Source organism: Oncorhynchus mykiss, chromosome 1 (genome assembly GCF_013265735.2).
Source record: "Oncorhynchus mykiss isolate Arlee chromosome 1, USDA_OmykA_1.1, whole genome shotgun sequence".
Taxonomy (NCBI): domain Eukaryota; kingdom Metazoa; phylum Chordata; class Actinopteri; order Salmoniformes; family Salmonidae; genus Oncorhynchus; species Oncorhynchus mykiss.
In genome coordinates this window covers 12,072,787-12,098,356 of record NC_048565.1, presented here as the reverse complement: position 1 = coordinate 12,098,356, position 25,570 = coordinate 12,072,787, and the positions used below count along the sequence as shown (strand labels likewise).

Below are 25,570 nucleotides of genomic sequence, written 5' to 3'. Positions count from 1 at the left end.
GCCTTTTTTTTTTTTTTTTTTTTTTTTTTTTTTTTTTTTTTTCTCTTCTTTCCCTTTTCTCTGTTTTTGCTAGTCTTCCTGGTTTTGACCCTTGCCTGCCTGCCTGACCATAGTGCCTGCCCTGACCTCGAGCCTGTCTGCCACCCTGTACCTCCTGGACTCTGACCTTGTTATGATCTTTTGCCTGTCCAACACCATTCTCTTGTCTGCCCCTTGGATCATAATAAATATCAGAGACTCTAACCATCTGCCTCCCATGTCTGCATCTGGGTCTCGCCAAGTACCCTTATAGGCTACACTGTAAAGCAAATTAATGTGCTTAATTTGTAAACACCAGAAAGCTGGGATCCGCTTTTAAATAGTAGCTAGTCAAAACTCTGTTTTCACACGCGATTGCGCAATGACAGGGATTTTAAGAACACATGTTTCACTAGACTCCGTAGCCTATGGGCTCTCCAACCATGTTCCAGGAGTCATATATTATGAAGATATCATAGTGTCACGAATAAAAAGGTAAACATTAGGCCTATAGCAAATGCAACATAAGGCATTCATTTTTCACATGTAAACAGCACTTTTCAGTAGTGCTCAAATCATGCCATTCCATGAGTGCATCATTTATCTTTCAACTCGAGTCAATGAGCCCAATCAGTCCTCCATGACAACATGATCATAAACAACAGAGTAGGGCTGGCTAATAAGTCCTTAGTTTTGGGGTTATTCTCAGGTAAAACTATTTGACTAATCTATACTTCCATATTTCTAAGTCCTATTCTTGAAGATCAAGAGGTATAACATTTATTGGAATGACTGGAATTCTGATAGATTTTGGTTTTTAATGTAAATAAATAATTTAATCATATTATTATATGTAGTAGAAAGCGATGGGTTAGAAGAAGCCTATATAACCAAACCATAAAGTAAAATGTAACATCTATATATGGCCAGCTGTGTAAACGTTAACACTGATTTATCCTGCAATGGATCTCGTTCAATTGGTAACATACATTGTCTTCTTCTAATGCCCCTTAAGGGGGAAGTAATCTAAAAGTAACTGAATGTAATCAGATTACATTACTGAGTTTGGGTAATCCAAAAGTTACGTGACTGATTAAAATTTGGGACAGGTAACTAGTAGCTGTAATGGATTACATTTCGAAAGTAACCTACCCAACCATGCAGTTGAATAGCAAATGGAGGATGCTTTTCCCACGGTTTATTTTCATGCCAGCCAGGTAGGCTACTCCGGTTGTAACAAGAAGCAACTTGCTGTTTCGCTTGCTCAGATGCTTTCTCCAGTGAGATTGTTTCAGCCACTTGCGAATTGAAGGAAAGTGCACTGCTTAGATGCTGGAATTATTTGGATGAAAGTGCAAAGGTAACCTACTTTTTGAAGTGATTTATTTGACAATCAGATGAAAACATCATGACTGGTTGTGTTCATGGCACATTAAAAGGGAATACATTTTTACAGTTAAATGTCTTTACTAATAAATCCCATAAAAATTGAGGGGGGGGGGGGGGGGGGGCTCAGACTGGCCTTTGCCTGGGACCTCCAAATCACTAAATCCGACCCTGTGTGTGATTTATTGTAGAATGCATTGTTTTTAATTATAATGACCCAACCGAAGCCAGGCAGGCGGGTTGTCCACGTTGACACTGCTCTGCCTGTCCCGTCCTTTACACCTGCCTCGCTCTGCTTGCTCCATCCACCCACTTCTGGTAGGAGAGCCCTGCCATAGAGAATGATAGAGGCCTCTTGTGGCCCAAAAGGCCGCATTTGCAGTGGTGGAAGCCATTAAGTGGAAGCCATTAAGTGCTTCCACCACTTTAAGGTAGTCAACTGGTTGGGACTAGGGCTGTTGTTTTGGGAGTAGGGCTGTTACAGTGACCATATTACTGCGGAGTCATGACTTCAGTCAAATTTCATGTGACTTCTGAGTTGACTAGGCTTCTCCAAAACTGTGCTCTGACACATCTGATGGTCATTTGTAGCCTACCAAATTTGCTAATGGCCTGGTACTCAGCGCTCTATTGTCCCTCCATCAGGTCCTAATGGTCTGGTACTCAGGGCTCTATTGTCCCTCCATCAGGTCCTAATGGCCTGGTACTCATGGCTCTATTGTCCCACCATCAGGTCCTACTGGTCTGGTACTCAGGGCTCTATTGTCCCTCCATCAGGTCCTAATGGCCTGGTACTCAGGGCTCTAGTGTCCCTCCATCAGGTCCTAATGGTCTGGTACTCAGGGCTCTATTGTTCCTTTAATCACTCTGACATCAATGCAAATGCAATCTAAAATCAAATAAAACACTTCTTGGGAGCCCTGGCATTCAGAGTTGGAGTGGAATAGGAGCTCCTCATAGTCAAATTTTGTTTTGTCAAATTTCTGCCCTGCTAGAGCTGCCCCTGTCAACTGTAATTGCTGTTATTGTGAAGTGGGAAGACCAGGCGCAACAACGGCTCAGCAGCGAGGTGGTAGGCCACACAAGCTCATAGAATGGGTCCACCAAGTGCTGAAGTGCGTAGCGCGTAAAAATCGTCTGTCCTCGGTGGCAACTCTCACTACTGAATTCCAAACTGCCTCTGGAAGCAAAGTCAGCACAATAACTGTTTGTCAGGAGCTTCATGAATTGGGTTTCCATGGCCAAGCATCTGCACACAAGCCGAAGATCACCATGAGCAATCCCAAACGTTGGCTGCAGTGATGTAAAGCTCGCTGCCATTGCACTGGAAACCCATTTTCTGGAGTGATGAATCACGCTTCACTATCTGGCAGTCTGATGGACGAATCTGAGTTTGGCGGGTGCCAGGAGAACGCTACCTACCCAAATGCATAGTGCCAACTGTAAAATTAGGTGGAGGAGGAATAATGGTATGGGGATGTTTTTCATGTTTCGGGCTAGGCCCCTTAGTTCCAGTTGCTACAGCATACAATGACATTCTAGACTATTCTGTGCTTCCAACTTTGTGGCAACAGTTGGGGTAAGGCCCTTTCCTGTTTCAGCATGACAATGCACCCGTGCACAAAGTAAGGTCAATACAGAAATGGTTAGAGATTGGTTAGGAAGAACTTGACTGGCCTGCACAGAGCCCTGACCTCAACCCCAATCAAACACCTTTGGGATGAATTGGAACGCCGACTGCAAGCCAGGCCTAATCGCTCAACATCAGTGCCCGACCTCACTAATGCTCTTGTGACTGAATGGAAGCAAGTCCCCGCAGCAATGTTCCAAGATCTAGTGGAAAGCCTTCCCAGAAGAGTGGAGGCTGTTATCTCAAGGGGGGACCAACTCTATATTAATGTCCATAATTTTAGAAAAGGATGTTCGACGAGCAGGTGTCCACATACTTTTGGTCATGTAGTGTACATGTTCTCTTCCTTGATAACAATGGCAGTAATATTAGCAGCACCTACTAAACATCCTTTTACTAAACAAATGCGTATTTTATCCCCATAGACTCTAAGGCTGGGTTTCTACTTAACTAATATGGAATTATTGTAAGATGGTCATACCAAGGATCATTTACAGATAGATATAAGATAGGTCAAAACATTTTCTGCCTAATTGTAAGTCCGCCAGTGTTCGCATGCTTGCCTTTGGTGAATTTAGGCCATAACTCCGCCATGGTTTGTTGGACAAAGCCTATGGGGAAATTAATGCCGTTTTAGTATTTTTTGTTGTTGTGATAAACGCTGAAAATAAGGTCTATGGTAAACACAGGCTTAGGAGATATTATATGTTTTGTTCTATGGGATAATCTTAATCAGCTAACGTCACTTTTTTGTTAATTTTGAAGCATTTATGTAATAACAAAAGCAGATAAAGCACATAAAGACTTAATCATTCATAAAGATCATGTTAACTGACTGATATTATCTCATAGAACAAAACGTATTAGATCTCCTAAGCCTGGGTTAACCTCAGACCTTATTGTTGGCGTTTATCCCAAAACCCTACTCTTTCCCCATTAATTTTCCCCATAGGAATGGCTGAATGAACTAAAGGTGACTAATTTCTGTTTTAAGGACTACAAGCTAGCCTGTTCAACCTCTCTTTCGTATTGTCTGAGATCCCTGGAGATTGGAAAGCTGCCACGGTCATCCCCCTCTTCAAAGGGGGAGACACTCTAGACCCAAACTGTTACAGACCTGTATCTATCCTACTCTGCCTTTCTAAAGTCTTCGAAAGCCAAGTTAACAAACAGATCACCAACTATTTCGAATCCCACCGTACCTTCTCCGCAATTGCAATCTGGTTTCCAAGCTGGTATCATCGATATCATAACCGCCATCGATAAGAGACAATACAGTGCAGCCGTATTCATCGACCTGGCCAAGGCTTTCGACTCTGTCAATCATCGCATTCTTATCGGCAGACTCAACAGCCTTGGTTTTTCAAATAACTGTCTTGCCTGGTTCACCAACTACTTCTCAGACAGAGTTCAGTGTGTCTGGACCTCTGGCAGTCTGGACCTCTGGCAGTCTCTGTGGGGGTGCCACAGGGTTCAATTCTCAGGCCGACTCTTTTCGCTGTATACATCAATGATGTCGCTCTTGCTGCTGGGGATTCTCTGATCCACCTCTACGCAGACGATACCATTCTGTATACTTCTGGCCCTTCTTTGGAAACTGTGTTAACAAACCTCCAGACGAGCTTCAATGCCATACAACACTCCTTCCGTGGCCTCCAACTACTCTTAAATGCAAGTAAAACTAAATGCATGCTCTTCAACCGATCGCTGCCCGCCGGTCCAGCATCACTACTCTGGACGGTTCTGACTTAGAATATGTGGACAATTACAAATACCTAGGTGTCTGGTTAGACTGTAAAGTCTCCTTCCAGACTCACATTAAGCATCTCCAATCCAAAATTAAATCTAGAATCTGCTTCCTATTTCGCAACAAAGCATCCTTCACTCATGCTGCCAAACATACCCTCGTAAAACTGACTATGCTACCGATCCTTGACTTCAGCGATGTCATTTACAATATAGCCTCCAACACTCTACTCAGCAAATTTGATGTAGTCTATCACAGTGCCATGCATTTTGTCACCAAAGCCCCATATACTACCCACCACTGCGACCTGTACGCTCTCGTTGGCTGGCCCTTGCGTCATATTCATTGCCAAACCCACTGGCTTCAGGTCATCTATAAGTCTTTGCTAGGTATAGCCACGCCTTATCTCAGCTCACTGATCACCATAGCAGCACCCACCCGTAGCACCCGCTCCAGCATGTATATTTCACTGGTCATCCCCAAAGCCAACTCCTCTTTTGGCCACCTTTCCTTCCAGTTCTCTGCTGCCAATGAATGAATTGCAAAAATCACTGAAGCTGGAGTCTTATATCTCCCTCACTAACATTAAGCATCAGCTGTCAGAGCAGCTTACTGATCATTGCATCTGTACACAGGCCATCTTTAAATAGCCCACCCAACTACCTCATCCCCATATTGTTATTTATTTTTTGCTCTTTTGCACCCCAGTATCTCTCCTTGCACATTCATCTTCTACACATCAATCACTCAGTGTTTAATTGCTAAATTGTAATTATTTTGCCACTATGGTCTATTTATTGCCTTACCTCCCTAATCTTACTGCATTTGCACACACTGTATATATACTTTTCTATTGTATTATTGACTGTACGTTTGTTTATTCCATGTGTAACTCTGTGTTGTTTGTGTCGCACTGCTTTCCATTATTTTTGCCAGGTTGCAGTTGTAAATAAGAACTTGTTCTCAACTGGCCTACCTGGTTAAATAAAGGTGAAATAAAAAATAAAAAATAAATAAATGCAAAGATGGAAAGCTCTATTCTTCTCTTGCTAGATACACAATTAAAGGGGAATTACACTTTATTTTTTTTTATTTTTTTTAAATGTGTTCGTTTTTTTCTAGACTTCAGAAATGGTCTTCTGATGTGATTTAAGCATTGACATGAACTCAGAACATCAATTTTCGTTGTTTCACTAGGAATAATTGTTACATTGAGAGTAAAAAAAGGAGAGACTGGGAGCAATAGTGTGTGTGTGTGTGAGAGAGAGAGAGAGAGAGAGAGAGAGAGAGGAGATAAGCAACATGCTGACTCCCTGTGAATGTTTTTTGGATAATGAGGAGAAGACCAGGCTGGCGACTGTGGCACGTTGTGGGAGCATGGAGAGGCCAGAGATTGCCAGACTAGTGCATTGGGCTAAGGAACAGTAGTCGGGTATTGGAAAAAGGCCATCAGTGCATGTTCTGCAAACAATGCAGCGGATGAGCTTGGTGAACGGATGGACAAGGTTATGGACAGCGAGGAAGAAGCAGAAAAGCCGAGGGCAGAAGGAAGATGTGTGTTGAGGAAGAATGGCGCCAAGTAGAAATTGAACCTGACGAAAGTGAGGAGGAATTACCTGCATTGGCGTGGTAAAGACCTCAGAGTCGGAGCCTCGCCATGATGGTCATGCAAAGGAGGATGCTGGCCCAGTGGGAGTGACATTTTTGGAGAAAGTGGACGCCTGCTTTTTGACTGAACTATATGTAGTCTCAGGCTGGGTAGAAAAAATGAATTGGGTTTTAAATCTGATGAAAGGGGTGGACTTGTAATGATTTTCAGTTTTTCTTCTTCCCAGAGGGAGAGGACGTGAAGTCACACGCCTCGGGACAAGACCTGTGACCCGGTGCCAAGCATGGTGAAACTGAGAAGACACTGTCTGTCCTATTGAGTTTTGAAGCAGAGAATGAGGTGGCGGTGCTATCTAGTGGGGGAGCAGCCTTAGAAGTTGATGTTGCGGACAAAAATGATTCAAGGAAAATGGCATAACTTGAGAAGGCAAGAACGAGATGTAAAGGGCATTCGGAAAGTATATATACATTTTTTTAAAATATTACATTTACATAAGTATTTAGACCCTTTACTCAGTACTTTGTTGAAGCACCTTTAACAGCGATTACAGCCTTGAGTCTTCTTGGGTATGAAGCTACAAGCTTGGCACACCTGTATTTGGGGAGTTTCTCCCATTCTTCTCTGCAGATCCTCTCAAGCTCTGTTAGGTTGGATGGGGAGCATCAATGCACAGCTATTTTCAGGTCTCTCCAGAGATGTTCGATCAGGTTCAAGTCCGGGCTCTGGCTGGGCCACTCAAGGACATTCAGAGACTTGTCCCGAAGCCACTCAAGCGTTGTCTTGGTTGTGTGCTTAGGGTCATTCTCCTGTTGGAAGGTGAACCTTCACCCCATACTGAGGTCCTTAGTGCTTTGGAGCAGGTTTTATTCAAGGATCTCTCTGTACTTTGCTACTTTCATCTTTCCCTCGATCCTGACCAGTCTCCCAGTCCCTGCCGCTGAAAAACATCCCCACAGCATGATGGTGCCAACCCCATGCTTCACCATAGGGATGGTGCCAGGTTTCCTCCAGACGTGATGCTTAGCATTCAGGTCAAATAGTTCAATCTTGATTTCATCAGACCAGAGAATCTTGTTTATCATGGTCTGAGAGTCTTTAGGTGTCTTTTGGCAAACTCCAAGTGGGCTGTTATGTGCCCTTTCCTGAGGAGTGGCCTCCATCTGTTCACTCTACCATAAATGCCTAGTAGGTGGAGTGCTGCAGAGATGGTTGTCCTTCTGGAAGGTTCTCCCATCTCCACAGATGAACTCTGGAGCTCTGTCAGAGTGACCATCAGGTTCTTGGTCACCTACCAGACCAAGGCCCTTCACCCCCGATTGCTCAGTTTGGCCGGTTTGCCACCTCTGGGAAGAGTCTTGGTGGTTCCAAACTTCCTCCATTTAAGAATGATGGAGGCCACTGTGTTCTTGGGGACCTTCAATGCTGCAGAAATGTTTTGGTACCCTTCCCCAGATCTGTTGTAGAAGGCTGATCAATGGGAACAGGAGGAAGTTGAGCTCAATTTCGAGTCTCATAGCAAAGGGTCTGAATACTAGTTCTTGGAGCTCCGGGCTTGCATCGAAGGTCAGGATAAAGATGAGTTTGTGAGGGTAGGGGAGAAATGTTTTGAGAAAGTGGACCCTTGCCTTTTGGCTGATCCATATGTGGGTTCAGGGTGGGTGAAAATTGAGTTGGGAGCTCTGGAATCTGTGAAGGTAACCCAAAGTGATCTTGTGATAATTGTTTGTGTTTCTGCCGGTCAGAGGGAGCAGGCGCTTTGCGCCACACAAATGGAGAGAAGAACTGTGACTTGTTTTGCTCTCAATAAAATGGCGTCATTGAAAGGAGTGATTATTGGGGTAGCGGTAAATGTGAAAGTGGGCCAACTAAATGGGAAGATTTCCGGTGTTTGTGATGCTCATCGTTTGGTGCGACGCAGACAGGGTGGCATGAGTGGTGAAACAGAACTGTTCTTTTGAGTTTTGATGTTGAGTCTGCCAGAGAAATTGATGTTAGGATATTTCAGTTATCCCGTACAAGATTTTGTGCCGAATCCATTACGTTGTTACAGGTGTCATAAGCTTTATGGGCATGTGGCATGTGGCAGCAGTGTGTAGGAGGGAGGTTCCTAGGTGTGAGAAGTGTGCAGAAGGGCATGAGACAAAGGAATGTGTAATATTGGGGAAAGAAGCAATCAGAAGTGTTTCCGGAGCTGGGTCAAGGGGACAGGATCATGTGAGGATTTGTGTGAGTAGTAGAGTGATAAGCCAACAAGTGATATATGCTTCAGTAAGATTGGCTTTTTAGTGTTCATAGCAATGGTTAGAAAATAGAGGATGTGGCAACGGCAGAGAAGTATTTGGGTGTATGAGATTTGATGTCAGAAGATTTACAGGGTGTGTTGAGTGGTGGTGTCCAGTCCTTCCTGGCCGTTGACCTTAGGTAGGACTAGATATGTTTAAATAGTGGAATAGGGAAGTGGGTTATTAATGAGTGTAGGGTTAGATGGTAGGATATTTGTTTATTTTTTCCCCCATACAAAGTAAAAGGGATTTATACTCCAGTCTAGTTGATGGCGGTAATGCAACGTTTACTGTATGTCAACCGCCGTTAAACCTCATCGAAGAACAAGGGCGCAAAATACAACTTCCTGGTTTGATAAACTGTGAGTGACATCTTTCGCGATACAGGCAATTTCGTACGTTGTATTGACGACGGCCTTGTCTTGGAATGTAACACAATCGCTTTATCCATCAAGAGTGAAATACATATTCGTCTGCCACTTTCGGAAAATATCACATTTACGTGCTTTCTCTTAAACGTGATCATGGTCCATGACAAGAGTGAATAAGCTCATGGTAAGTCGAAGTAGCCTAGCAAGCTATGGTGTCCGCCTTGGCTTGGTTTCGATGTAATAGTCAGCTAGAATGCTAATGGTAGCCATATCACTTCTGTAGTTAGCTTAAATCTATCTGTACAGTAGCTAGTTATTTAATATATAAAGAAAGGAACCGTAGCCAGCTATCTGGCTAACGCTATTAGCTAGCTTCTATGTCAGCGTGCTTGTTGTGTGCCTTTATGGTCAGCATACCCCCTTAAAAAGAAAGTTGGCCTCTAGCGAGCTATCTTACGTTAGCTAGCTAACGTTACTCTTTAGCTCGATACTTTATGGTTGCTAGTTAGTTACTCGTAGCCATCATCAATGCGCATAATGATTGTTCATATTTAACGAGCTTATCAAAAACCACTAAATTGGCTAGCTTACAGTTAGCTAGCCAGCCAGGTAACGTTAGCTACCGAATGTAACTAGTTGGTTGGCTACTTAACTTACTATGTTGATGAAAGCTAGGTAGCTAGCTTGGTTCAGTCTAAGCTAAGCCCTATGACTAAATAAACTAGTTAGCGAGTTACCAGTTGACGTTCTAGCATGGTTGACCACAAATTATGAGTCAGATCAGTGTCCACTGCAGAGTGATAACGGTAGGTAGCTAACGCTTTCACGTGAGTCAGCTAGCTAGATGGCTTACATGTTGTCGATGATTCTAACGCTTTGCTAGTTACCACGTTAGTGTTCAGTATGAGCTAGCTAACGTTAGGTAACACTTGCCAACATTGTCATGTTAGCTGTCTTGGATTTCACGTCGTTGTTTGGTGCAGTGAGATGACTAAACAAACAACAAGAGACAGATCCATGCCATGCTTCTGTTACAGCCAAATCCGCCTGTTATGTGAATTGTCCCGATAGGGTTTCTCGACGAGTTTTAACCCGGTTAAAGTATCTTTGCTGCTTTGTCGTAATTTCGGCTTGTCTGTCTGGTCTTTAGGGCCGATACCTGTGTGTAACATGTTGCCTAATTGTTGTTATTGTTGCAGAGGCGCCGCTGAACTAAGCTGCCAAAAAGCCTCCTTCCTTTCGAATGTAAGCTCAACGACTGACTTATGCTTCTATTTAAAGTACTGATTTGGAGACAGACTTTTAATGCTGTCTGTGTGGATGGGCTGATGTGACACGATAATGATTGGAGATTGATGCAAGCTTTCCATGATGACACTGACTGAGTGTGTGTGTGTGTAGGGGATGAGAGAAGCACAGGTGCAGCAGCAGCATTTACGGCTGTGGTGTCAGTGACTCTCTGTGGGCTCAGGATGGCGCAGGGAGGCCCTCCGCTAGACTATCACGTCCTGCAGGACCTCAAGCAGCGCTTCCCCGAGATCCCAGAGGGAGTAGTGTCCCAGTGCCTTCTGCAGGTAGGATACAGCCGCCAGACAGCTATGAGCACATACCTTACGTCCAAAATGGCACCCTATTGTGTTACTTTTGACCAGAGCCATATAGGCCCTGGTCAAAAGTAGTGTACTGCATAGGTAATTACATGCAGACCACTCTGCAAAATACATTTTATTCAATAATTTCATCTAAACTGCGTAGTCAGGCGCTAAAGTCCCGCCTCTCCCATCTCCTCATTGGTTTTTAAGAGCATTTACCCACGTGGGTGATTGAAAGATGAACTTGGGTCCACACTCCAGTCCAGTTGGTGGTGGTAATGCACCTTAAATTTGGTTGCCAACTTACAGTCAGAAGAAGAAGACTACTGATGGAGGAGAGATTACTATTTTATTTAAAAAATATATGATTTAACCAGGCAAGTCAGTTAAGAACACATTTTTATTTACAATGATAGCCTAGGAACAGTTGGTTAACTGCCTTGTTCAGGGGCAAAACAACATATTTTTTACCTTGTCAGCTCGGGGATTCGATCACGCAACCTTTCGGTTACTGGTGCTCTAACCACTAGGCTAACTGTCACCCCTACTAGAAACTATTATTTCCCCCTTCTATCTTTTATCTGTGGATTAAATGTCTGACTAGAGAACACACTATTTTGTGTGCCTTGAAATGGGTAAAAAATCTACAAAGATCCAAGGAAAAATGGACCGTGTGCATTTAACAACCCAATGTTTATATCCCAGAACAAACTAGATAGCAACAGCATGTTCGTGAATGTTTCATGTGTTTCGACCTGTCCCCAAATTAATATAAACTCAGCAAAAAAAGAAACGTCCTCTCAATGTCCCCTCAATGTTTATTTTCAGCAAACTCATCATGTGTAAATATTTGTATGAACATCGCAAGATTCAACCACATAAACATAGACATAAACTGAACAAGTTCCACAGACATGTGACTAACAGAAATGGAATAATGTATCCTTGAACAAAGGGGGGGTCAAAATCAAAAGTAACAGTCAGTATCTGGTGTGGCCACCAGCTGCATTAAGTACTGCAGTGCATCTGCTCCTCATGGACTGCACCAGATTTGCCAGTTCTTGCTGTGAGATGTTACCCCAATCTTCCACCAAGGCACCTACAAGTTCCCGGACATTTCTGGGGGGAATGGCCCTAGCCCTCTCCCTCTGATCCAACAGGTCCCAGACGTGCTCAATGGGATTAAGATCCGGGCTCTTTACTGGCCATGGCAGAACACTGACATTCTTGTCTTGCAGTAAATCATGCACAGAACGAGCAGTATGGCTGGTGGCATTGTCATGCTGGAGGGTCATGTCAGGATGAGCCTGCAGCAAGGCTACCACATGAGGGAGGAGGATGTCTTCCCTGTAACACACAGTGTTGAGATAGCCTGCAATGACAAGTTCAGTCCAAAGATGCTGTGACACACCGCCCCAGACAATGAGGGACCCTCCACCTCCAAATCAATCCCGCTCCAGAGTACAAGCCTCGGTGTAACGCTCATTCCTTCAATGATGAACGCGAATCCGACCATCACCCCTGGTGAGACAAAACTACAACTCGTCAGTGAAGAGCATTTTTTGCCTGTCCTGTCTTGTTCAGCGACTGTGGGTTTGTGCCTATAGGCGATGTTGTTGCCGGTGATGTCTGGTGAGGACCTGCCTTACAGCAGGCCTACAAGCCCTCAGTCCAGCCTCTCTCAGCCTATTGCGGACAGTCTGAGCACTGATGGAGGGATTGTGCGTTCCTGGTGTAATTCGGGCAGTTGTTGCCGTCCTGTACCTGTCCCGCAGGTGTGATGTTCGGATGTACCAATCCTGTGTAGGTGCTGTTACACGTGGTCTGCACTGCGAGGACGATCAGATGTCCATCCTGTCTCCCTGTAGTGATGTCTTAGGTGTCTCACAGTGCGGACATTGCAATTTATTGCCCTGGCTACATCTGCCACATCTGCAGTCCTCATGCCTCCTTGCAGCATGCCTAAGGCACATTCACGCAGAGGGCATCTTTCTTTTGTAGTTTTTCAGTCTGTAGAAAGGCCTCTTTTTAGTGTCCTAAGTTTTCATAACTGTGACCTTAATTGTCAACTGTCTAAGCTGTTACACGGAACCCAAACTGGCTGCGCGCGTGCTCCATCATGCATACATTTATTTTGTCTCCCCACACCAAACGCGATCACGACACAGGTTAAAATATCAAAACAAACTTTGAAACAATTACCGTAATTCGGGGACAAGTCGAAAAGCATTAAACCTTTATGGCAATTTAGCTAGCTAGCTTACACTTGCTAGCTAATTTGTCCTATTTAGCTAGCTTGCTGTTGCTAGCTAATTTTTCCTGGGATATAAACATTAAGTTGTTATTTTACCTGAAATGCACAAGGTCCTCTACTCCGACAATTAATCCACAAACGGTTAACCGAATCGTTTCTAGTCATTTCTCCTCCTAGGTTTTTTCTTCTCTTGACTTTATATTGCGATTGACAACTTTCATAAATTAGGTGCATTACCGCCACCGACCTCGTTCGTCTTTCAGTCACCCACGTGGGTATAACCAATGAGGAGATGGCACGTGGGTACCTGCTTCTATAAACCAATGAGGAGATGGGAGAGGCAGGACTTGCAGCGCGATCTGCGTCAGAAATAGAACTGACTTCTATTTTAGCCCTTTTAGCCCTCCGCCTGTTAGTGTCTTAACGACCGTTCCACAGGTGCATGTTCATTAATTGTTTATGGTTCATTGAACAAGCATGGGAAACAGTGTTTAAACCCTTTACAATGAACATCTGTGAAGTTATTTGGATTTTTACGAATTTTCTTAGAAAGACAGGGTCCTGAAAAGTGACATTACTTTTTTTGCTGTGTTTAGTTGGTTCAGAGTTCGTTTTGACATTTCAACCTGTGTGTCTGGATCGCGTCTGGTGTGGATGTGCAAAATCAACATTCGCGCAATGGTGCTCACGCGTGCTCAGTCTACACAACATGTTAAGGTGCCATTTTGGAAGCATAGATACACTCATTTTCTTGTTGAAGTTCCTGTATGCTGTTACACATGAAGTTGAATATTTGACAGCTGTTTGTAGGGTTTGATCGATGATTTAGTCAGGGTTAGTGACCCTCTGTTTTCTACAGTTAATAGACAGAGAGCAGTGACCGCTATAGAATTCCAGTCTGGCCTCCATCACTGAGCTTGCTGTTTTCCTGTCTGCTGTTTCCTCTCTTCCAGAACAACAACAACCTGGATATATGCTGCCGCCTACTGGCTCAGGAGAGTAACAGATACCTCTATGGGGAGTTCCACAGTCCGGAGGAGGTTCGCCTGAGCCGGAACCACATGCTGCACATCCAGTTGGGCTACCCCCCCCCGGAGGCGGGCAAGTCCAACGGGGGTGGGCGCTCCCTGGTGCACAGCTCCAGCGACGGTCACATCGAGCTTCCGCGGGCCGGCTTCCAGGAACCCCTCTCGGCCCCCGCCACCATGGCACCCTCACCGGGGTACAACCCCTTCTTCATGAAGGAGCATGGAGGGCGCTCAGCCAGCACCCCCACCCCTCCTCCCATGCAGGGCATGTCCCCTACCTACTCCCCTGTTCCCCGCTACACCATGAACCCCATCACGGTCACCCTCTCCCAGAACCTTCCCAATGCCCCCCAGGCCCTGCATATCCCCGTCGGTCACTATGGCAACAGTGGCGGCAATGCCCTCTACCTCCGTCCCTCCCCCTCCCAGAGCCCCCAGCCCTCTCCTTGGCCTTCGCCCGGGCAGCCTGTGTATCAGCCCTCGCCCTACGCCACTCCCACCTACCAGTCCCCCTATAGCTCACCCCAGCACCAACCCCACCAAGTGCAACCCCAACAGCAGGTACAGCACCAAGTCCAACACCAGCACCAGCCCCACCCCCAGCACCAGCAGACCCATGTCTTCCTGCCAATCAGCCCTCCCACCCTGGCCAGCATGCCCTACCACCAGCACCACCAACAGCAGCAGCCCATCTACCGGCCCTACCTTCCCAAGAGCTCCCTGAAGAACCAGATCGAGATCACCTTGGAGGGCACACGGCCCCGCAGCAACTCCCCCGTCCACTGTCCCCCGGGCCAGACGCTCTACATGGCCACAAGCCCCTCACCCAGCTCACCCCAGCGAGGCCTTAGTGGCGGGGGTCCCGCCGCATTTCACCCTGGGGTCTACCTGCACCAGGGCCCCACGCGGCCCAGACCTGCCTCCTCGCCCCAGCCGGGCAGCCAGGCTGGCTACACCTTTAAGATCAAAGTGTCCCCAGGCCAGGCCCAGCAGAGGCCCCCCTCAGGCTCCCCTCCCGTGTCCTCCCCTCCTGAGTCTCTGCTCAACATGGTGGACCAGGGGGAGCACCATGCGCTGGCCCCGGCGCCTATCCTGCCCATCTCGGCTCTGCCCGGTAACATCGCCAGCCACATCGCCAACCGCATGCCCCGCCGGTCCAGCTCAGGCTCCGATGACTACGCTTACACCCAGGGTAGGCGTGGCTTATGGATGGATAAGAGTGTGTGTGCGTGCGCATTTGTGTCTTTACCAGTGCGCTTATTGGCTGTTTATACAATGGGTGGGTCTAATCCTAAATGTATATTGGTTAAAACCACATTCCCAGCCAGTGTCTATTCCACAAGTTACCACAGGCATTTTAACGTCATAGATTTAGCCGGTTTACTCTGTTTCATCTGACTGTGTAATCCACTGTCTCATCAGCCCAGCCAGGCAATTTATAAACTTAATCTCCTCCATAAAAAGCATCTAGACATGATCTCCCATTTCTTTTAGACTAACATTGTTTCATTATTCAAATTCGATCTCCAGCTGTCCCATAATTATGAACGAGTCGGGATAAGACAGACATGTGTGTCAGCTTTTCTCAGCAGGTGGAAATCATGAATCGGCATAATTTTTATGGATAGTTCTTTGTATATATCAATAGAAAACAGGTCAAACGAAATGAAGTGCAGCTAGTTTGCAGTCTTTCCAGCTTCAGTTTGAAGTGATTGTTGTGTTAGCTGTGTTGTTGGCTAGCTCTCGAACAACAGATTCCCGATGAGAGAGCACATTTTCTATGCCAGGTGAAATTGCATCATTAGTTCATTGTTATGGATGTATCCAAATAAATGTCACTAGAAAACAGCTTAAACAAATGCAGCTACTGTTGTTATTCTGTCTACACGGTTTGACATGACTGTAGCTTAGCCGCAGTTGGCTGGCTAGCAAGCAAGGGATAAGAACGTTGCCAGCCAGTATGGCAATGGAACATTTAGCACTGGGTTGCATCCATAGATACAGAACAAAAAGACTGAACGACTGACTGGTTGCTTCCCTGGCAATTGAACCGATAGAACGAACTACCAGCCGGCATTGGTAGCAACCCTAGATTTGTGTCTGGAGTGGACTATAATCTTGTGGAGGGATGAAATGGTATGAATAAATTAATCAAAACTATTTTTTTAATTAAAATATCTCAAAGCTCTCATCAAGGCAAAGGGTGGCTATTTGAAGAGTCTCAAATATACAATATTTTTTGACACTTCTTTTTTTTGGGTCACTAAATGATTCCATATGTGTTATTTCATAGTTTTGATGTCATCACTGTTCGACAATGTAGAACATAGTAAAAAATAAAGCGAGCTTTTGACCGGTAGTGTATATATGGGTGTGAAATTAAAGAATTTACATACGTTCAGTGCATTCGGGAAGTATTCAGACCCCTTTCCTGGGGTATTCAGATCCCCCCTATTCAGACCCGCCAGCTGATAAAATAATTTTTTTTAATATGTATTTATTGCGGGGAACTGTGGGTATCCGAACCGATACAGGACTCCTATAGTATTTACGTGGGGGTGTGTTCCTGTGTGTATGCATTTGGTGTGCTTGCTCGTTTGCGTTTGTTCATCTGTACACAGAACCATTCCTGCACATCCACCTGTGTATTCCCATCTGAAGTGCTGTGTTCTCTCCACTGTTTCCCCCAGCTCTCCTGCTGCACCAGAGGGCCCGGATGGAGCGTCTACTGAAGGAGCTGCTCATGGAGAGGAAGAAAGTGGAGCAGCTGAAGGCAGATGTCAACGACATGGAGTACGACGCCCTCCAGAGACGCTTCAGACGAGTCAACAGCAGCAGCCTCATCCCCCGGGTAAGATGTGAAGGGACATAACATGGCGTGCACACACACGAACACACAATTGTGAAGTGTAAAAGCATAGGCACACACGGTTATCACACATATGCATACATGAACACACACACCTTTTGAAGACATAGTACGTAACGTGGCATGTGTGTGCTCACACATACCTTTGAATGCAATGGCGCACACACACTCACTAGCTACATACAGATAGTGCCTTCTGAAAGTATTCCGACCCCTTTACTTTCCCCACATTTTGTTAGGTTACAGCCTTGTAGTAATGTTTCTTAAATATGTTTTTTATTCCCTCGTCAATCTACACACAATACCCCATAATGACAAAACAAAAACAGGTTTTTAAGACATTTTGTCTAATTTATAAACAACAAAAACTGATCACAGCAGCCTTAGATGTTGTTGCGGACAGAAATGATTTAAAGGAACGAAAATGGTATAACTTGAGAAGTCAAGAAAGAGATGTACAGCGCATTCAGAAAGTATATATAAAACATTTAGAAAATAATACATTTCACATAAGTATTCAGACCCTTTACTCAGTACTTTGTTGAAGCACCTTTGGCAGCGATTACAGCCTTGAGTCTTCTTGGGTATGAAGCTACAAGCGTGGCACACCTGTATTTGGTTAGTTTCTCCCATTCTTCTCTGCAGATCCTCTCAAGCTCTGTCAGGTTGGATGGGGAGCCTTGCTGCACAGCTACAGTACCAGTCAAAACACCTACTCATTCAAGGGTTTTTCTTTATCTTTACTATTTTCTACATTGTAGAATAATAGTGAAGACATCACAACTATGAAATAACACATATGGAATTATGTAGTAACCAAAAAAGTGTTATCCGAATCCAAATATATTTGAGATTCTTCAAAGTAGCCACCCTTTGTCTTGATGACAGCTTTGCACACTCTTGGCATTCTCTCAACCAGCTTCATGAGGTAGTCACCTGGAATGCATTTCAATTAACAGGTGTGCCTTGTTAATTTGTGGAATTTCTTTCCTTCTTAATGCGTTTGAGCCAATCAGTTGTTTTGTGACAAGGTAGGCGTGGTATACAGAATATAGCCCTATTTGGTAAAAGAGCAAGTCCATATTATAGCAAGAACAGGTCAAATAAGCAAAGAGAAATGACAGTCCATCATTACTTTAATACTTGAAGGTCTTAAAATGAAACTGGATCTCATGAGAACCGCCACAGGAAAGGAAGACCCAGAGTTACCTCTGCTTCAGAGGATAGGTTAATTAGTTACCAGCCTCAGAAATTTCAGCCCAAATAAATTATTCGGAGTTCAAGTAACAGATACATCTCAACATCAACTGTTCAGAGGAGACTGTGTGAATCAGGCCTTCATGGTCAAATTGCTGCAAAGAAACCACTACTAAAGGACACCAATAAGTAGAAGAGACCTGCTTGGGCCAAGAAACGTGAGCAATGTAAATTAGACCGGTGGAAATCTGTCCTTTGGTCTGATGAGTCCAAATTGGAGATTTTTGGTTCCAACCGCTGTGTCTTTGTGAGACACAGAGTAGGTGAACGGATGATCTCCGCATGTGTGGTTTCCACTGTGAAGCATGGAGGAGGAGGTGTGATGGTGCTTTGCTGGTGACAGTGTCAGTGATTTATTTAGAATTCCAGGCACACTTAACCAGCATGGCTACCACAGCATTCTGCAGCGATACGCCATCCCACCTGATTTGCGCTTAGTGGGACGATCATTTGTTTTTCAACAGGACAATGACCCAACACATCTCCAGGCTGTAGAGGGGCTATTTGACCAAGAAGAGTGATGGAGTGCTGCGTCAGATGACCTGGCCTCCACAATCACTAGACCTTCCATATGTGTTATTTCATAGTTTTGATGTCTTCGCTATTATTCTACAATGTAGAAAATAGTAAAAAAAAATAAACCCTTAAATAAGTAGGTGTGTCAACTTTTGACCAGTACTGTACATAAACAAAATACACAAATGAGGACACCCCTTCTAATTAGTGGATTTGGCTATTTCAGCCACACCTGTTGCTGACAGGTGTATAACATTGAGCACAAGGCCATGCAATCTCCATAGACAAACATTGGCGGTAGAATGCCTTACTGAAGAGCTCAGTGACTTTCAACGTGGCACCGTCATAGGATGCCACCTTTCCAATAAGTCAGTTTGTCAAATTTCTCTTAACCTGCCCAAATGTATAGTGCCAACTGTAAAGTGTGGTGGAAGAGGAGTAATGGCCTGGGGCTGTTTTTCATTTTTCAGAATGGGCCCCTTAGGTCCATTGAAGGAAAACGCCACAGCCTACAATGACATACTAGATTATTCTGAGTTTACAACTTTGTGGCAACAGCTTGGGGAAGGAACACGGACTGCAAGCCAGGCCTAATCGCTCAACATCAGTGCCTGACCTCACTAATGCTCTTGTGGCTGAATGGAAGCAAGTCCCCTCTGCAATGTTCCAACATCTAGTGGAAAGCCTTCCCAGAAGAGTGGAGGCTGTTATAGCAGCAAAGGGGGGACCAACTCCACATTAATGCCCATGATTTTTGAATGAGATGTTCAACGAGCAGGTGTCCAAATACCTTTGGTCATGTGTATCTACACTGAACAAAACATTTCATGCAACATGTAAAGTGTTGGTCCCATGTTTCATGAGCTGAAATAAAAGATCCCAGAAATGTTCCATACGCACAAAAACAATATTTCTCTAAAATGTTATGCACAAATGTTTTACATTCCTGTTAGTGAGCATTTCTCCTTTTCCAGGATAACCTGTCCACTTGACAGGTGTGACATATCAAGAAGCTAATTAAACAGCATGATCATTTATACAGGGGACAATAAAATGTCTACTCTAAAATGAGGGAGTGTGCAGTTGGCACGCTGACTGCAGAAATGTCCACCAGAGCTGTTGCCAGATAACGGAATGTTCATTTCTATACCATAAGCCACCTCCCACATCGTTTTAGAGAATTTGGCAGTACGTCCAACCATAACCGCACGTGTCTGGTGCCGTGTGGACGAGTGGTTTGCTGATGTCAGTGTTGTGAACAGAGTGCCCCGTGGAGGGGTTATGGTATGGGCAGGAACAGAAGTGTAAGTCGTTTTTTGGGTATCTGTACTTTACTATTTATATTATGGACAACTGTTACTTAACTACATTCCTAAAGAAAATAATGTACATTTTACTCCATACATTGTCCCTGACATCCAAAAGTACTCTGACTGAAACGCTCCAATTCACGTACTTATCAAGAGAAAAACCCTGGTCATCCCTACTACCTCTGATCTGGTGGACTCACTAAACAGAGAAAAACCCTGGTCATCCCTACTACCTCTGATCTGGCGGACTCACTAATCACATGTTTTGCTTGTAAATTATGTCAATGTTGTGTGCCCCTGGCTATCCTTACATTTTTAAAACATGAAAATGAGGCCATTTGCTTAATATAAGGAATTTGAAATTATTTATACTTTTGATACTTAATTAAGTATATTTTAGCAATTACATTTGCTTTCGATACTTAAGTATATGTAAAACCAAATACTTGTTAGGCTTTTACTCAAGTAGTATTTTACAGGGTGAGTTTCACTTTTACTTGAGTCATTTTCTATTAAATTATCTTTACTTTTACTCAAGTATGACAATTGGGTACTTTTTCCACCACTGGGCAGGCATAAGCTACAAACAATGAACACAGTTAGCATTTTATTGATGGCAACTTGTATGCACAGAGATACCATGACGAGATCCTGAGGCCCATTGACGTGCCATTCATCCACCGCCACCACCTCATGTTTCAGCATGATAATGCATAGCCTCATATCGCAAGGATCTGTACACAATTCCTGGAAGCTGGAAATGTCCCAGTTCTTCCATGGCCTGCATACTCACCAGACATGTCACACGTAGAGCATGTTTGGGATGCTCTGGATCAATGTGTACGACAGCATTTTCCAGTTTCCGCCAATATCCAGCAGGTTTGCACAGCCATTGAAGAGGAGTGGGACAACATTCCACAGGCCACAATCAACAGCCTGATCAATTCTATGTGACGGAGATGTGTTGCGCTGCATGAGACAAATAATGTTCCCACCAGATACTGACTGGTGTTCTGATCCACAGCTTATTTTAAAGGTATCTGTGACCAATGGATGCATATCTGTATTCCCAGTCATGAGATATACATAGATTAGGGCCTAATTTATTTATTTCAATTGACTGATTGCCTTAAATAAACTGGAACTCAGTAAAATCTTTGAAATTGTTGCATGTTGTGTGTTTATATTTTTGTTCAGGGTAAATAACCATATACTGTAAAAGTACAGGTAACAGCGAAGATAATGGAAACACTTGAGTAAATTAGTGATGTGAAGTATATTTAAAACAGGTGCTTCCACACAGGTGTGGTTCCAGAGTTAATTAAGCAATGGATGTCCCATCGTGCTTAAGGTCATGTATAAAAAAAGAAAATCTGGGATGACCATTTATTTTGGCTAACATGACTATGCCCTCATAGGATGACAATTCCCCCATCCACAGGGCACGAGTGGTCCCTGAATGTTTTCATGCTCATCAAACCAATGTAAACCCTATGCCATGGCCGTCTTAGTCACCAGATCTCAACCCAATTGAACACTTAATGGAGATTCTGGACAGCGTTTTCCACCACCATCAACAAAACACCAAGTGATGGAAGAATGGAGTCATCTCCACCAATAGAGTTCCAGACACTTGTAGAATTTGAGCCACGGTGCATTGCAGCTGTTCTGGCTCAACGCCCTATTAAGACACTTGATGTGCTGGTGTTTCCTTTATTTTGGCGGTTACCTGTATATGTGCATGCACAAACAGCTTTGATCTGATTCTTATCACATAGATAGGTATTTGGAAGTCTTTGCAGAGTATTAGATTTGGTGGGAAACCTTCTGTTATCTCTATTTTTGTGTCTCATCTCTCACCCAATTCACTGGTGTTTGCCTGTTCCAGCCTGAAGAGATGACCCGATTACGCAGTCTGAACAGACAGCTTCAGATTGATATCGACTGCACCCTGAAGGAGACGGATCTGCTGCAGTCTAGAGGTGTATACACACACACACCACACACACACAAACAGGCTTTCGAAGATACAGTGTACAGGAGCACCCATTCAGGAGTCAAACTACCAATGCTGTACTAATTGTATCATTTCCACAGGGAAGTTTGATCCGAAAGCCGAGAACAGCTTTTATAAGAACATACAGACCGGTCCGGTGGTACCACCCAAGCCAGGAAGGAAAGGTGAGAACCATGATGTCCTCTATTGTACCATTGTTAACATTGGTAACACTTTACTTAAAGGGGCAATCTGCAATTGATACATCCATTTTATTTTTATACTTTTCAATTAATGATAAATACCAAATTAAATTATTGAAGAATAGAACCAATATAAATGCTTCATGAGCTTAGTTCAGCTGTCGTACCCGGTCAGAACCCAACATGTAAGCTTCTTTTACTCCATTGTTTGAAAACAACATACAGTGCCTTGCGAAAGTATTCGGCCCCCTTGAACTTTGTGACCTTTTGCCACATTTCAGGCTTCAAACATAAAGATATAAAACTGTATTTTTTTGTGAAGAAACAACTACAAGTGGGACACAATCATGAAGTGGAACGACATTTATTGGATATTTCAAACTTTTTTAACAAATCAAAAACTGAAAAATTGGGCGTGCAAAATTATTCAGCCCCTTTACTTTCAGTGCTGCAAACTGTCTCCAGAAGTTCAGTGAGGATCTCTGAATGATCCAATGTTGACCTAAATGACTAATGGTGATAAATACAATCCACCTGTGTGTAATCAAGTCTCCGTATAAATGCACCTGCACTGTGATAGTCTCAGAGGTCCGTTAAAAGCGCAGAGAGCATCATGAAGAACAAGGAACACACCAGGCAGGTCCGAGATACTGTTGTGAAGAAGTTTAAAGCCGGATTTGGATACAAAAAGATTTCCCAAGCTTTAAACATCCCAAGGAGCACTGTGCAAGCGATAATATTGAAATGGAAGGAGTATCAGACCACTGCAAATCTACCAAGACCTGGCCGTCCCTCTAAACTTTCAGCTCATACAAGGAGAAGACTGATCAGAGATGCAGCCAAGAGGTCCATGATCACTCTGGATGAACTGCAGAGATCTACAGCTGAGGTGGGAGACTCTGTCCATAGGACAACAATCAGTCGTATATTGCACAAATCTGGCCTTTATGGAAGAGTGGCAAGAAGAAAGCCATTTCTTAAAGATATCCATAAAAAGTGTCGTTTAAAGTTTGCCACAAGGTACCTGGGAGACACACCAAACATGTGGAAGAAGGTGCTCTGGTCAGATGAAACCAAAATTGAACTTTTTGGCAACAATGCAAGACGTTATGTTTGGCGTAAAAGCAACACAGCTCATCACCCTGAACACACCATCCCCACTGTCAAACATGGTGGTGGCAGCATCATGGTTTGGGCCTGCTTTTCTTCAGCAGGGACAGGGAAGATGGTTAAAATTGATGGGAAGATGGATGGAGCCAAATACAGGACCATTCTGGAAGAAAACCTGATGGAGTCTGCAAAAGACCTGAGACTGGGACGGAGATTTGTCTTCCAACAAGACAATGATCCAAAACATAAAGCAAAATCTACAATGGAATGGTTCAAAAATAAACATATCCAGGTGTTAGAATGGCCAAGTCAAAGTTCAGACCTGAATCCAATCGAGAATCTGTGGAAAGAACTGAAACCTGCTGTTCACAAATGCTCTCCATCCAACCTCACTGAGCTCGAGCTGTTTTGCAAGGAGGAATGGGAAAAAATTTCAGTCTCTCGATGTGCAAAACTGATAGAGACATACCCCAAGCGACTTACAGCTGTAATCGCAGCAAAAGGTGGCGCTACAAAGTATTAACTTAAGGGGGCTGAATAATTTTGCACGCCCAATTTTTCAGTTTTTGATTTGTTAAAAAAGTTTGAAATATCCAATAAATGTCGTTCCACTTCATGATTGTGTCCCACTTGTTGTTGATTCTTCACAAAAAAAATACAGTTTTATATCTTTATGTTTGAAGCCTGAAATGTGGCAAAAGGTCGCAAAGTTCAAGGGGGCCGAATACTTTCGCAAGGCACTGTAATTGTAGACAAACCCTGCATAACCTCAAAACGTGGTTCAAACTCATTTTGGTATCATGGATGGTCAGTCCTTGCATCCATAGCGCTGTCTATGAATTTGACTGTTGACATTTTCTTCAGCCCTATCCTTCAGCGTTTTACCAAAACAGTGGTGGAGTGTCCACTTCTTATTGTTTATACAATTTGTTTTACTAAGACTATATATGCTGTGTTTATCTGTGTGACGCTAAGACTGTTTTATATGCTGTGTTTATCTGTGTGACGCTAAGACTGTTTTATATGCTGTGTTTGTCTGTGTGATGCTAAGACTGTTTTATATGCTGTGTTTGTCTGTGTGATGCTAAGACTGTTTTATATGCTGTGTTTATCTGTGTGATGCTAAGACTGTTTTATATGCTGTGTTTGTCTGTGTGATGCTAAGACTGTTTTATATGCTGTGTTTATCTGTGTGATGCTAAGACTGTTTTATATGCTGTGTTTGTCTGTATGATGCTAAGACTCTTGTCTTTCTCCCAGAGGTGGAGCGGAAAGCCAAGCCTGTGGCTGCGGGGCCCCCTCAGAGGGACGAGGACTTTGAGGGAGCCCAGTGGAGCTGTGAAGAATGCACCTTCCTCAACCACCCTGCACTCAACCGCTGTGAACAGTGTGAGATGCCGCGCTACACCTGAACCTTGCCCCTATCCCGGATAGTAGTCACCCCCCCTACCCTTACTTCCTCCATCCCTGTAAACTCCTCCAATTGGTCCCTGCCCATGGCTTTGTGTGATAACCCTCCCCCCTGCACTTTGACCCTTGCTTCCATTGGAGGAAAGCATTTTTACAGGAGAGGATAGCGGGAGACTGTTCTCATGGCAACCTAAAAAGGAGGGACTAGCTGTCAGTGGGTGTGGCTACAACTACTGGAGCGTTGTTTTTAAAATACGCAGGAAGAGGAGGCGTGGTTTACAGAGTGAACATTCCGTTGCAGAATGAATGACTGCCCTGTTTACACGACTGAGCCCATTCCCAAACCCCGTGGACGAACGCAGGCGCTTCTTACAGTGGGACATTCCTCTACAAATGGCCAGGGCTGCACTCTTGACAGTGGGACAATGCAATGGCTAAAATAAAGGGTCTGGTGAACTCATCCTAATGTAGATTATACACTGTATCAGCTCTGTACCAAGAGCTCCTCCTTTCATCAAATGAAGAACACTAAAGAGACTTGCATATGAATATAGTCCTGGTACTTGTATGCATATTATGCCCACACTGTATTCCGTGTTAAAAAGATGTCAATTTTCCTGTGCAAATGCCTCAAGTTGCTGTACTTAATAAAGGAGCTGATTCTATGTGACTGTTGCTTTACACCTGGAATATTTCCTGTAGTCTTGTTTTCTCTATTTCCTGTAGTCTCTGGGATTTTAGTTTGATGGTCCAATATAGCCATTTTTAGCTTAATATCAAATCATTTCTGGGTAACAATTGAAGTACCTTAGTGATTTGTTTTTACATTTAAATGGTCAAAAGAAACAGCAATTTTTCAAGGGCTATCTAGGATTGGTCTGAGTAGAGGGGGAAGCTGAACTCGTTTTAATTGGCAGAAAGGTTTGAGGGCATTATCATTTTCACAATTTCACAGTATTATTCCAACCTTGTGTGGAAATGA

At 44.0% G+C, this 25,570-nt stretch overlaps 1 protein-coding gene across 4 annotated transcripts; it reads left to right on the top strand.

Moving 5' to 3' along the window:
* Window positions 1-8,596: 8,596 nt before the first annotated feature.
* On the top strand, window positions 8,597-25,278 carry tab3 (TGF-beta activated kinase 1 (MAP3K7) binding protein 3). Of its 4 annotated transcripts, none has more exons than XM_036941859.1 (8): window positions 8,597-8,616; window positions 10,243-10,288; window positions 10,445-10,617; window positions 13,843-15,109; window positions 16,608-16,768; window positions 21,758-21,851; window positions 21,967-22,050; window positions 24,439-25,278. In XM_036941859.1, exons 3-8 carry the CDS (start codon window positions 10,516-10,518, stop codon window positions 24,588-24,590), a joined length of 1,860 nt encoding a protein of 619 aa, XP_036797754.1. In that variant the 5' UTR covers window positions 8,597-8,616; window positions 10,243-10,288; window positions 10,445-10,515; the 3' UTR covers window positions 24,591-25,278. The 4 variants fall into 4 exon arrangements, with proteins under 4 accessions (XP_036797754.1, XP_036797885.1, XP_021475537.1 ...); XM_021619862.2 differs by lacking the exon at window positions 8,597-8,616 and adding an exon at window positions 8,767-9,227; XM_021619898.2 differs by lacking the exons at window positions 8,597-8,616; window positions 10,243-10,288 and adding an exon at window positions 8,767-9,227.
* The last annotated feature ends 292 nt before the right edge of the window (window positions 25,279-25,570 follow it).

What these genes read in the sequence shown, in the direction of transcription:
- tab3 (XM_036941859.1), top strand. Translation starts at nt 10,516, where the DNA reads ATGGCGCAGGGAGGCCCTCCGCTAGACTATCACGTCCTGCAGGACCTC. An exon ending in GCAGCAGCCTCATCCCCCGG is followed by an intron (nt 16,769 to 21,757) that starts GTAAGATGTGAA and finishes TGCCTGTTCCAG; the next exon opens with CCTGAAGAGATGACCCGATT. An exon ending in ACCCAAGCCAGGAAGGAAAG is followed by an intron (nt 22,051 to 24,438) that starts GTGAGAACCATG and finishes TCTTTCTCCCAG; the next exon opens with AGGTGGAGCGGAAAGCCAAG.